The 13313-nt window shown below is 31.0% G+C and overlaps 1 protein-coding gene across 1 annotated transcript; it reads right to left on the minus strand.

The window, feature by feature from the left end:
- Positions 1-8769: 8769 nt before the first annotated feature.
- Positions 8770-11121, minus strand: LOC18099182 (thaumatin-like protein 1). Its single transcript, XM_006383032.3, has 3 exons — positions 10823-11121; positions 10015-10711; positions 8770-9305 (listed from the first exon to the last, which is right to left on the minus strand). Exons 1-3 carry the CDS (start codon positions 10881-10883, stop codon positions 9179-9181), a joined length of 885 nt encoding a protein of 294 aa, XP_006383094.1. The 5' UTR covers positions 10884-11121; the 3' UTR covers positions 8770-9178.
- Positions 11122-13313: the final 2192 nt, after the last annotated feature.

Consider the following 13313-nt stretch of genomic DNA (forward strand, 5'->3'; position numbering starts at 1 on the left):
AAAAAATTTTAAAAAAAATTAAAATTTTTTAATTTTTTTACTTGAAATTAATTTTTTAATATTTTTAAATTATTTTGATTTGTTAATGTAAAAAATAATTTATAAAAAATAAAAAAATTATTTTAATACATTTTTAAATAAAAAATACTTTAAAAAACAATTATTACTATACTTTTAAACCACCCAAAAGCATAGCCTGCTTTTATTAAAGCAGATTCTCCTTCCATTTAAAGAAGATGATGTGCATCTTAATTAAAAGCACTTCAAAATCCGGCCATTGGGTCAGCTAACCGACACGGCGTTTTGTTCATCGGAGGCTGTGGTCATTGCCATAAGCTATACCTTCGCAGCAACGTTGTTTTGAAAGCAGCGGGCAAGTCACATGCTATCATGTTCTTTTATTGTCTACTTCCAATACATCACATGCTACCATATCTAGATTTATATAACAATACATAAACTTTATGAACATATATCATATATCAATAAAGCTATTTTCTCATTCTTGTTCAATCATTTTCTCCCAAAAAAATAAAATAATAATTTGCTATTAATTGACTTTTCAAAGATAAAAAAATAGTAATATTATACGTGTAATATAAATCTAGATATTATATTTAGATTATTTTTCTATGATAAAATATAAGAGAGAAGGGTATGGTAAAGAAAAGAAATGAGAGTATTCTGAGTGTTTTGTATATTCAAAAGTAAAGAGTGTGTGTGTATATATATGTTATGAATTATTCTAGGCTATACTAAAGTATCTAATCACTATATATAATAATCATGTGATTATTTAATCACTATATACAATCATGAGATTTGTCCTTAACAGATAGATTTAGATTTATATATGATTGTGTTTGATTATTTATTCTAGTTGTTTGTCATTTAAAAAATAAAATAAAGATATGATCGATCATAGTTGTTTCTGGATGAAAATGATTAATATTGATCAATGATTTCAAATCTTCCATCAATAAAACCTAAAAACTTGTTCTGGTTGATGTCCATTGTTAATTTGTTTAATATATGACTTGGATTTATCTCAAACAAAAAATAAATTAATAAATAATAAATCAATTAATTAAATTGCTTAAATAAGTTTAGAAATAAATTGAACACATACACTTATACAAGCCACTCACTTACTACTAGCTTAAGAACTTTACTTTAGTCCTAATTAATCAAATAAAACCTATTCATCATTGAAAAAAACCCCTTAATTAGTGCAATATGTAATGTAGCCAAAACACTCATGTCAGACAACATAATAGTATATATTAATTTTTTTTTTAAATCCTAAAAGAGGTAGCACAATTATTTAGCTAGCTATTATAGAAGTAAACACAGATGTATTATGGATGGCTCCAATTCATTCATAATTTAATTTAATTATTTTTAAATGTATAAAATTATAATTTGATCCCTTAATTTTTTTGAATTTTTCATATTTGATTTATATAGTTTGAGGTATTTATGTTTCATTCTTAAACTTTATATCTATTATGTTTAAATGCTTGAATGTTAAGAGAGGTGAAAAAAGTTGTCAGAAAAAGAAAAAGTAAAGAATGTTTTTAATTGGTAACTTTCCAACCATACAAAAGAAAATGATGATTTTGGTATTCATAGGTTTATCTTGGAGATGGAAGTTCAATATAATTGATTGTTTTCTTTAACCATGCCTAAAAAAACAAATTGAAACTCATAAAGATTTTTCTTTTTTAATTTAGTATGAGTTTTGATTTTTAGACTGATTTTGGAGTATTTTAGTGTTGAAAATAGAGTTATTCATGAGGTTCTTATGATGTTTTTGAATGAAAACATAACTAAACAATTGTCTAGGCTTGGCAACGTTATCTTGGCCTTCTAGGTTTAGTTTTTAAAATTTAATTTTAATATTAACATATCAAAAAAATAAAAAAAATAATTTTTTTATAAAAAAAACAATTTTTTTTTGGGTTTATCAATCCCGAACACCCCACTGAAACATAACCACAGAACGTTATCTTGGCCTTCTAGGTTTAGTTTTTAAAATTTAATTTTAATATTAACATATAAAAAAATAAAAAAAATAATTTTTTTATAAAAAAATCAATTTTTTTATAAAAAAATCAATTTTTTTTTGGGTTTATCAATCCCGAACACCCCACTGAAACATAACCACAGAACGTTATCTTGGCCTTCTAGGTTTAGTTTTTAAAATTTAATTTTAATATTTACATATCAAAAAAATAAAAAAAATAATTTTTTTATAAAAAATCAATTTTTTTTTGGGTTTATCAATCCCGAACACCCCACTGAAACATAACCACAGAACGTTATCAGATCAAGTGAATAACGATGCTTCTAAAAAAAAAATGGTTTTATTGTTTTTCTGTGAAATTTGACAATAGTGTGTTACGTTATTGTAAAGCGCGCAAACAGAGTTTCATTCATAAGAGAAAATTGTGATAATTTCATGGAGTTATCATAGATTTTAGTGCAAATTCCTGCCTTCATATCAACAAGACGGCTGCTGCTTCCTCCCTTTTGGATGCCGATACTTCTATCAACATCTTCAGGCCCCTCCATGTCGTGTAAAGAATATTTGGATAAGGTGTCTGATCGATCTTTCTTCATTTTTTATGAGCAGCATCTTCTCCCCTTTACCGTTTTTCTTCCTCCAATCCATCGGTTCCTTTATTAAAGTTTTGCGTCATCCCACCACCGCTGTCTCGATAGAAAAAACATTCTTTTTGAAAAGGGCTGCCGAATCCTTTGTTTCTTGAAGCTTTTCTTCTTTGCCAGCAACTTGTTCTTAAATCCAGAAAGGGCTTGTTTTATGTGCATAATTAACGATGAACTGGGGGCTTCGCATCTCAATGAGACAGGCTGTGGTGAAAAAGAAAGAGAAAACAAGGGATTAAAATATGGGGAGGAGGTCAAAGGATAGAAATGTGATGTGGAAGCTGCGTCGAGGGACAAAGTGGTGTAAAAATGGCTTTAGGTTTTATGCCTTATCAAGATATGGTTGTTGAAAGTGCTTTTTTTTAAAAAAAACTTTTCTAATTTTATTCTCATTTTATCTCTGTCTAGATTAACGTACCCAAATTGCCTTCAATGCTAGTGATTTTATTTTAAACTAAATGTTGTTCGATCATGATATCCAGGGGCCAGATTAGGGAAAACAAATTTAGGAGGGCAAAATTTAGATTTTACTATTTTTAGGGCCAAAACTTAGAATTGCTCAAGGCGACATCATTTTAACAATAATAAATAATAAATTCTTGCAGCAGTCGGAGCCCCTTGCAGCCGCCTATCTTCGCCGCTGATGATAGCAAGTGAAACTGGACGTAACTAGTATGGTTGCGTGTGATGCCGCTGAGATTTTGTGATAATGTTATTAAACTTTCGGATCTAACATGGGCTAAGTGTCAGGATAAATTGACTAGGAGTTGATTTCGTGTGACTGGGTAGATAGATTAAAATCTTGTATGATTATTTTATAAAAAAAATATTTAAGAAGATATTATTTTAATAATTTTTTAATATTGGAATGATAATGTTTTGAATTGAGTCGAATAAAATCAAGTTAACTTTCCTAACTCGTAATTTTAATTATAAGCTTGACTGATTTTAATAATTTTATTTGAATAACGGTAATTTTTTATTGTTTGAAATTATAATTTTTATTTAATTCTATTCAAATATTAGTTATATGCTAATGGAAACATCCATTCTCAATTAAGAAAATGAATAACATTATAAAGGAGATATGTATTTTTTCTTAAAAAAATATCTTTTTGATTCATGTAATATATTTTTGATAATAAGATATTTTTTTTATTAAAAACATAGTTAATTGAATAAAAATCAATATCATTCCAAAAAACTATTAAAAAAAATCATAATGATATGAACTAAAAAGGAAAAAACATATATTTTTAATCCAAAATCTATTTTCTTATTCATGCATTTCTTTTTATTCTAGAAAAAACTTTTTATTTTAACTATTTTTTTTTAAGTAAAATCTTATTATGATCATGGAAGCAAGTCTTAATTAAAAATTAAAAAATTATGAATCAATTATTTTCACGCTCTTCTATAAAAAATATTCAAGAACAAATAAAACTCTAAGAAGGGACCTAAAATGAAAAGGTAAATACTTTAAGGCTTAAATCATAATTTTTTTGCACTTCATGAATAGAAAAAAAGGAAAACAAAGGTGATTATTTTGCTTTGTCAAATTTTTTTTTTTAGTTTAACATGGGTTTCCGGGCCAGCTTGCGCGTACCTTGACTAATCCCACGGGCCCTGAAGTTAACGACCATGTAAGCCTCCAGTGACCATCATATGAGCAACCACAGGGTTCGAACTTGAGACCACAGAGGGAGCAAACCTCTTGGTCCCAAGCGCTTACCACTGAGCCACCACCTAGATGGTTTGCTTTGTCAAATTTGATCCTTGATGTTTTGGTTTTTCTAATTAATAAAATCAAAGATATTTTTTGACATTGCAAATACGATATTACATATGAACCAAAACAAATTGTCAGGCTTTAAACTATGTGAACATGATGAAATTGAAAAAAAAAATCTAATAACCGAGGTGATAATTGTTCGAGGACCAAAATAAAAGGAGGGACCAGACTTAGGTGCACTGTAGCAATATGAGTTGAAAGCTATTAATTTTAACAATCCACGTGATTAAAGGCCTTAAAAAAAACTTAAATATATATTGGCGTCTCTTTGACTGTTTGTTTGGAAGAACTCTTGGAATGCCGTCTGCAATTCAACACGACAACACATAAATACGTGTATCTAAAATGACAGCTACATACCATACTCTATAATTCAAAGGCAAGGATTAATTAAAGAGAAAAGTCATGGTCATATGTTCGGTCCATGGTTGAAAATTAATGTACAACTTGCTCAAATAATTCTTATATTAGACCAATACGTCTAATCAAATAATACTAAGGCTTCAAATCTTGAACCCTTAATTACACGTCTCCAAAGAAAAACAAAATTTCAGGAATTAAAGTGTAGAAAATAAAGGAAATTAGTAAAAAAAAAAAACACATTTATATTGTTACATAGTTAAGGTTTCATATAATAATTAAACCTAAATTTATATAAGATAAGAAGAAGAGTACATCATAAATCACAATACAAATTAAACTCTATCTTATCTTCTTATGATATTTATAACATCAATCAATTTAATTTATTGAAAATTATTACTTTGAATAAGACTAAACATTATGGTCAGTTTTTGAACTCTTGACACCATAGTTTTTTAATAAGACTAAAATTTATTTTATTTTATCTTTTTTTTTATTAACGTGGGTGTCCGGGCCAGATTCCACAGGCCCTGAAATTAACGACCATGTAAGTTTTCAGTGGCTATCATATTAGCAACTATAAAGTTCGAACTTTAGATTACAGGAGGAGCAATCCTCTTTATTCCAAATTCTTATCATTGGACCACCTATTAGATGGTTAAGTTTGTGAATACTTGATACTACACTTGATTACTTTTTCATGGTTGATTATGGTTTTTTATTCAATTTTACTATTTATGATTGGTTTATTTTACCATTAATAATTGATTTTAGCTTTTCTTTCTTGTTTGGTTGCGAAATGACAAATGGATATTAATTTATTTTTATATAAACAACACTACAAAAGAAAAAAAAAACAAATTACTCTTTTGGAACAAATGAAATACACCTTATATTCTGTCTTGAAAGCAAAAATTCCGTTCCCGAATTAATTAAGAATTTGGCCACGATTGACTTCCACATCAAAATATGTATATACCTCTAGTAGAGTGTTCTTAGCAAGCTTAGAAAATTATGGAAAACACTTATGGTTGGAAATATTGTGCTTAAAATGTAATTATCATGTTACACACACGCTTTTCTTTCTCTTAATTTGGTGTAATTATCATTATTATTTTTTATTGTTTTGATGTTTTGATATAAAAAATAAATTGTAAAAAAATTTATATTATTTTAATATATTTTAAAATAAAAACACCTTAAAAAATAACATTTACTATTTTCTCAAACAAACAAACAAACCAGCAATTAATTGGACAGTGAGTGCATCTTATTCAATTCCTCCCTTGCACACAGATAATCCTGTTTAAATGTTCGCATAGATTAAGAAAAATTATTAAATATTGTGGAACTTATGTCTTTTATTGTTTTTATTCTCTGCGTTGTACATTCAAATTTAAATATGGTGAAAAAATGTGGATTTAATCTTCGGTGAAGAACAAAATAGTAAGGTAATACACTAATTAACTCTTTATTTTTTTTCGGTTAATAAACATGAATTTTGAGAAACTAACTCAGAAACTGTTTGTTTGTTTATTGGAAAATAATTTTTTTTAGAAAATAAATTTTTAAAAAGTAAATTATTTTCTAATATTTGGTAATGTCATGGAAAATAAGTTGGAAAACACTTTCTAGTATTTAACATATTATGAAAAATAAGTTGAAAAACAACTTATTAATATTTTATTTTTTAAAAAGTTTATTAAAAAAATAAGAAACAAATCTTACAAATTAAAAAGTTGAGTGAAAATGAAATTAAAAAAAAATCTAATTTCATAAATTATCTCAAATAAAATAAATAACAATAAAAATAATAGAAATTAAATCTGACAGATAAAAAGTTGAAAGATAGATGAAATTCTAAAAAAATAATTCCAATTTCATAAATTATTTCAAATAAAATAAATAACAATTAAAAGAATAAGGATCAAATATAATAAATAAAAACTTTCGATTAAAAAAAGGATAAGAGCTAAGTAAATAACAATAAAAAAAATAAGGATCAAAGTTGATATAAAAATCAAATCAAATCAAATTCTAAGGAATGAAACTGAAAAAAAATATTCAAAATAAAATATATAGAAATTAAAAGTTTGAGGATCAAATTTGATATAATTAACAAATAACATAACATTTCAATAAATTTTCACAACTCTAGAAAGTATTTTCCGTTCAAAATAAAATAAAAATATTTTTTTGAAAATTAAATTAAATTTTTCATTAACTGAAAAATATTTTTCGGTAATCAACTTTTCTAATAATAAAACAAATACAGAAAAATTTGAAAAGTAATTTTAATTTTTTTTTTTTTACAAAACAACTTAATAAAAATAAAAAACAAAACAACTACTCTCTTTATATTAATCGTCGGCTTCTATAGATGGTCCTATGCTACTTTGATGTGAAATTGTTAATAGTTTTGTTCTCTAGTACAACCATGACCATGACATTGAAAATGGACAGTAGGGGTGGCAGAGCCACAGATTATGTGAACTTGGGAATCAAAAGTGGGGCAAAAATCTAAAAAGAAGATAAAATCAAAGAGGACTAAAATGAATATTTTGAAAATATTGAGGAGGGAATTGCTCCATTCTCTTCTACATAACTCCGTCCTACTGGTCCACCACTGTATGAATGATGATACGAGTAGACAACCAACAGAATATGAAGCTGCTAAAGAAAAGAAAAGAAAGAAGGAAAAAATGAAGCGAAAAAGCTTTTCGATTTTAGGAGGCCATGAATTAAACGTGGTTTTCCTTGGAAATTTGGCAAGATCGATCACAAACGAGGCTATCCTGCCTTACACTCGTCAATGGTGGATAGATCATGACAGATACTCTTCCACTGGAGTCTGGAGGTCAAATGGAATCAAACAAAAATGTCTAACCATATCCCTCATTATTTACGACTCAAGGGCGAGGGAGGGAAGACGAACTCTAGCAAGCTTTGTTCATCTTAGCAATAAGAGAGACGATCAAGAGAAGAGAAGAGAAGTATTAGATAATAATATAAATTATATCTTGAGATCTTATTTAATGGATTAAGTTAGTGGGTTGTGATGATTCTTTTATATGGTATCAAAGTCTTGATGACCGAGCGGTCACGAGTTCGAATCTCACCATCTCTATTTATTTGATAAAATTAAGCACAAGGTAATGTGAGTCTATACAAGTTTCAAGTCCAAAGGGCTTTTACTTGAGGGGGTGTGTTAGAGAATAATATAAATCATATCCTGGGACTTTACCTAACAGCTTAAGTTATTGGGTTGAGATAATTTTTTGACAGAGAAGGTAGTCTTGCGTGCAAGTCAAAATGGATTCGTAAATTTAGCATATTTGTTTTTGTATTTTAAAAAATATTTTTTTGTAAAATTTTAATTTTTTTTATTTACTTCAAATTAAATTTTTGATATTTTTCCATCGTTTTAATGTGCTGATAAAAAATATTATTTTGATATATCTTCAAATATAAAATATTTTGAAAAATAATTGCTATTATAATATCAAATATGCTTTATATATATATATATATATAACCAGACGAACAAAACCACTAAAAACCCAATTATTTGATTAGATTTCCCTAAATTAAAGTTTTATTTGTTTAAACTAAGAACCTATCACAAACCAATTCCTCAATTCTAAATTTCTTGCGTCTACTTAGAAAAGAAAAACGTACGTAGGCATCTAGATTCTAAATCCACCTACAAACCACCCCTACGAAGCTTTTCAGCAAGAAACAAATAACTGAAAATCAAATACCCATAGCGGCCAGTGTTTTTTTATAAAAGCACAGCCACAAATTAAAAAAAAAATAAACACTCAAGAGAGAGATCATCTGATATGGTTGCATGATAGATACAACTTCCTACTGCGTAACCCACCACCAACAAGCTTAGCGTTAAATAAAATTGCAACTGTCATCGAGCAAGAAAACAAGAGAAATGACTTAAAAAAATATGAAGTAATCGAAGAAAAGAAGAGAGAATACACGAAACAATCCAAGAAACCTCCTCTACTTGTATTATTTTTATCACAAAATACAAAAAAATGAAAACAAAATCAACATGCCAGCATCTGATCTTCTGTCCTTTTATTTTCTCTTGCTTGTCCAGGCCATAAATGTGGCTGCTGATGCATGATGATCTGCCCCTTCCGGTCACCATTTCCAGTCCCTGTTTTCACACTTGAAGAGATCCAAAATTCTGCAGGCTAGCGACTTAACTTCACCGGGCTCCACAGACAAAACTGTGGCCCCCAATGGAAACATCCCATGCTGCAGATTATTTTCATGTGGCTCTGGGAAATGTTATTCCTGGATATGGCACCTAGCGGTGGTCATGTTCCCTGGTGATCAGAAGAGCTGCCAAATTGCTACTGCAATTGTGATGAAACCGCCAATGAAATAGGGTGACGTGTTGTGCGAGCCGGCTGAGACGTGCGCTGCCAGCGGATTCTGCTGCCCATTTGCCGACTTTTGACTGCAAACAGCCATGAACCACCCGTCATCAATAAATACTCACTTTAATATACCATCGATGAAAAGAATTGACACAAGGAGAAACAACATGCATATCACCAATTTCAACAAGAAGAAATTCTAATTAAGAAATAAGGGAAAGGATTTTAGGATGAGTGGTGTCCCATTAATTAGATATTACGGGGTGTTTGGTAATGTGTTAATAATTGTTTTTTAAAATGTTTTTTATTTGAAAATATATTAAAATAATATTTTTTTAAAAAAATTATTTTTAATATTAACACATTAAATAATTTAAAAATATAAAAAAATAAATTTAAAATAAAAAAAATAAATTCAAAGCTTCCTATGTCGACAACGCGGAGTAGCACTCGTGATTGTTTTGTTTTTTTTTTTTTAAGAAAAAGTGTGAAGCAGAGCATGTTCTTGAATAAAAAACTATAAATCGGTCCCCCTTGGAATATCTAGCCGGCCTTTTAAAGGTCAACTAGCCTAAAATATCCGAAGCATTCAGAAACAAAGTCTTCATTTTTCTAACTGAAAACAAAGACATTAATAAATGCTACAAGATGTCTGAAAGACCGACATGTCAACTCCAATTTCCTAATGACTAGGGGGGAAAAAAACAGCTGAGTATATACTGTCAAGCCGACTAGAAGGGCCTTAATGTGATAAAAAAAAGTTCAATTGAACTGAAATGGCAATGTTACCTGGTTGTAGGAGCTGGGCAGAAAGTGATAACATAATCGGCCCCGGCACAAGTGAAAGTGCTTGTTCCATCATCATAAGCATAACTGTAAGCTCGGGGGCAGGCATTTTTGAAAAATTGGGAGTATGAGCTTGGCTTGCATGTATCAGGAGTTGCATATGCACCACTGCAGCAATATTCCGGATCTCCGAACGCATCACATGCACTTCTGCACGCTAAATTCTCACCATTGCCACTATCAATAACTTTAAGTTCGTTCGGACAGGCATTGTTCAAGTCTACTACACAGCCGGTTGCCGTGCAATTCCCTCCTGTGCCACTCTGTGGGGTTATTAACATTGGGAGATTATAGCCATCCACAAGGCTAACATCGTAAAAATCTAGTCCGTCCGCGCCATTCAGAGTGAATTCAGCCAGAGTGGCAGGAGGGGCAGCGCCTCCACCGGAACATTCTAGAGTAGAAGAGCCACAATCGCCTGTGAGGCAAGAGAATTTTCCCGCGGTGGAATCCTGGGTGCATAGGGTTCGGCCCCATAAGCGGCCGGACCAAGACTCTGGGAAGGAAATTGAATTTGATTCACCAGGTTGGAGAACAAAACCTGTAGTGGGAAGTTGTGGGGTACCCGCGTTTGATAGCATGCCAGGCCAAACTTGGTAATTGCACTTGTTTATTATCGTAAACGTTGATGAATATCCACCTGCGTGACACATAAGTTCACCACATAAATACGTGATAAAAAAAAGAGTTACAGAGCATTTGACTACACAATAAAGAAAGAGGAATCAAAGATTGTTCATATTGCTCTTACCTGAAACAATGAGAAGGAAACTGAAAAAGAATAGAGAAATGTAAGGTTGAGGCCTAGCCATCGATGAATGAATTTGAGAATTTAGAGAGGTTTTCTGTTTGTTTTGATTGGTGGATCTTGGAAGTTTGTAAGGATTGGTTTGTCTGGGGAGAAACCTGTCGTCCTATATATAAAGAAAGTGAGTATCATGTGCTAGCAGCAAGGACTGTGGGGCAGTATATATACGCGTCTAGGGCCCAATATACGAGCACATGCACAAAGGCCGTCGCAGTAAGAGGTTGGTTATCGTGTACAAATTGCCAAGCTTGCTTAGGGCAAAGGGAAATATCATATTCTGAGGGGAGGTTGAGCCAATGCCAGGGGTACTGCCAGAGTGTGAATAATAACATTAAAGTAATGGTGATGAATACTATTATATATTATTTATAGGCTCTTGGATGTTAGCAAAGGATGCGTTGGGGTTCTGCACTCTTATGGATTTTAACTCCATCTTGTATAGTTACAGAAGGGGCGGCAGGCAGGAGATTCCAAATTTCAATACCTACAAAGGTATGATGAAATCGGAAACAATTCAATAAGTGCTGCGCGATTGTGCACATGATTGATTGACTGTAGATATACTAGGATTACAATGCCCTTGAAGTTCAGACCGGTTTCTTTAGTCTTCAAAGGTCAACACCAGTCTAAAGTTTTCTTTTACCATTGACCTCGTACAAACTGATCAGGGCTTCCATTACCCCGTTTGAGCCGTGCATGGCTCACACGCGAGGAAGGATGATGCCCAGTGAGATGGGACATGTGTGACTACCACTGTTCATACTCTAATGGAGCCCTTGTGGTTTTTAAATATTCTTAAATTCCATTTCATCTAGAAATCTTATCCTCTGGCAAGTGGAAACCCATATCATCGTAAAAAGGAAAGGAAGTCCTTTGTGAATTTTGTTTATGGTGTCTCTTGGGAGAATGGAAAGGGCTCGTCTCAATCGATAAATATAAGACGTCTATATTAATCTATCACGGTGCTATTGTTTCACTTGCACAAGTTAGCAACTTGACACTCATAGGATATCTTTTTTTTCTTCTCTTTTCTGGGTTTGAGAAACTTGTTGTTCAATGGTTCTTGCGTTGATCAACGAAAATCCTAAAGCAGACAGCAATGCATGAATCTAAACCCAACCCACCATGGTTACTGCTTAAATCATCAAAAGCCCTGAAGGTTGATACTTCATAAGCCCAGCAGAAAGGCCTGAAATTCGAACCCAATGAAACATTGGACTGCTTGGGTTCCACCTAACAGAAGGTGCAAATTTGAGAACTTCAGCTCGCGAATCCTCACCTGAAATCTCCAAGATTCCATGGACATAGAGCTGAACTCATGTTTTAGACACAACTTCTTAATGGAAAATACTTTGGGAAGATAATTCTTCCATTACTGTATTCGTATTCAAATTGCACTACCCACTGCCAGACACGAAAAGGTCGTTACGGTAATTCTCATGAAAGAAATAAGTGGCAAAAGTGCTTCATGTTGAAGCTTTTTTTATATGGAAGACTCGTTCCAATCAAGTCGACATAACTGTTCTCCATATCGCTTGATCACTTTATATCACAAAAAACAGAAATATCACTTGCAGGCTATCCAATATAGGAAAGGCTTCTCTGTACCTGCAATATCCCCGTATTGCATAAGGGCAGAGATCATCAAATCTACAGTGAAGTTCTTTTCTTGTAGCTTCGCTAAGGAGTCCTGTACTGCTAACATGCCCCTGCAATTACAGGTGCAAAATGATAACAACAATTTCCACTTCCACACAACTAAATTTCAAGTAAAGAAGGTTACATTTAACTAAAAACAATCCCCTGTATCCAAAATCTAAGAAACCCACTTTATCATCAACATTCAAAAGCCAAAGAAATATATCTTCAATTCCATAAAGGATTCATGACAAGTGAAAAGGTTATTTAATTGGTGTGAAATTGTCTCTTAGATTGCTAATTTAAGATTCGAAGAAAGTTTATAATTTGACCAAACAAGAAGATTGCCTTGAAAAACCAAAATTATATACAATTGATCATCCCCAACTCTATGTTTATAATAAGATGTGAATAAGAAATATAAATCACAATAAATTTAATCAATCATTCAAAAAGTTTGCCAGTTCAATCAAAATCATCAAAAAATTCCAAGACAAGTTTCAGCTAAACCCTAATTCATGCAAGATCTAAAATTTCCGAATTGCTTCTCCAAGAATCCTTCCAAGATTTGTGATTTTTTATTCTTTTTTTTTTTAAAAAAATAGGTGCTAAATTTCTCAAGTCACAAAAAAGAACACAATTTGTTGTTTGTATGCAATTTTTTTTTTAGCAACTTCAAGACTTTTTTCCCAATATGAAACTGATTATCTTTTTCTTTTTTAAAAAAAAAAAAAAACTTAAACACCACAAAGATTAATCAAGAACATATCTTTTTTTTTTGGTAGTAGCCGAAACC

The sequence above is a fragment of the Populus trichocarpa genome, chromosome 5 (assembly GCF_000002775.5).
Source record: "Populus trichocarpa isolate Nisqually-1 chromosome 5, P.trichocarpa_v4.1, whole genome shotgun sequence".
Taxonomy (NCBI): domain Eukaryota; kingdom Viridiplantae; phylum Streptophyta; class Magnoliopsida; order Malpighiales; family Salicaceae; genus Populus; species Populus trichocarpa.

What these genes read in the sequence shown, in the direction of transcription:
- LOC18099182 (XM_006383032.3), bottom strand. Translation starts at nt 10,883, where the DNA reads ATGGCTAGGCCTCAACCTTACATTTCTCTATTCTTTTTCAGTTTCCTT. An exon ending in TTTCCTTCTCATTGTTTCAG is followed by an intron (nt 10,712 to 10,822) that starts GTAAGAGCAATA and finishes TGTGTCACGCAG; the next exon opens with GTGGATATTCATCAACGTTT. An exon ending in TGCCCAGCTCCTACAACCAG is followed by an intron (nt 9,306 to 10,014) that starts GTAACATTGCCA and finishes GGCTGTTTGCAG; the next exon opens with TCAAAAGTCGGCAAATGGGC.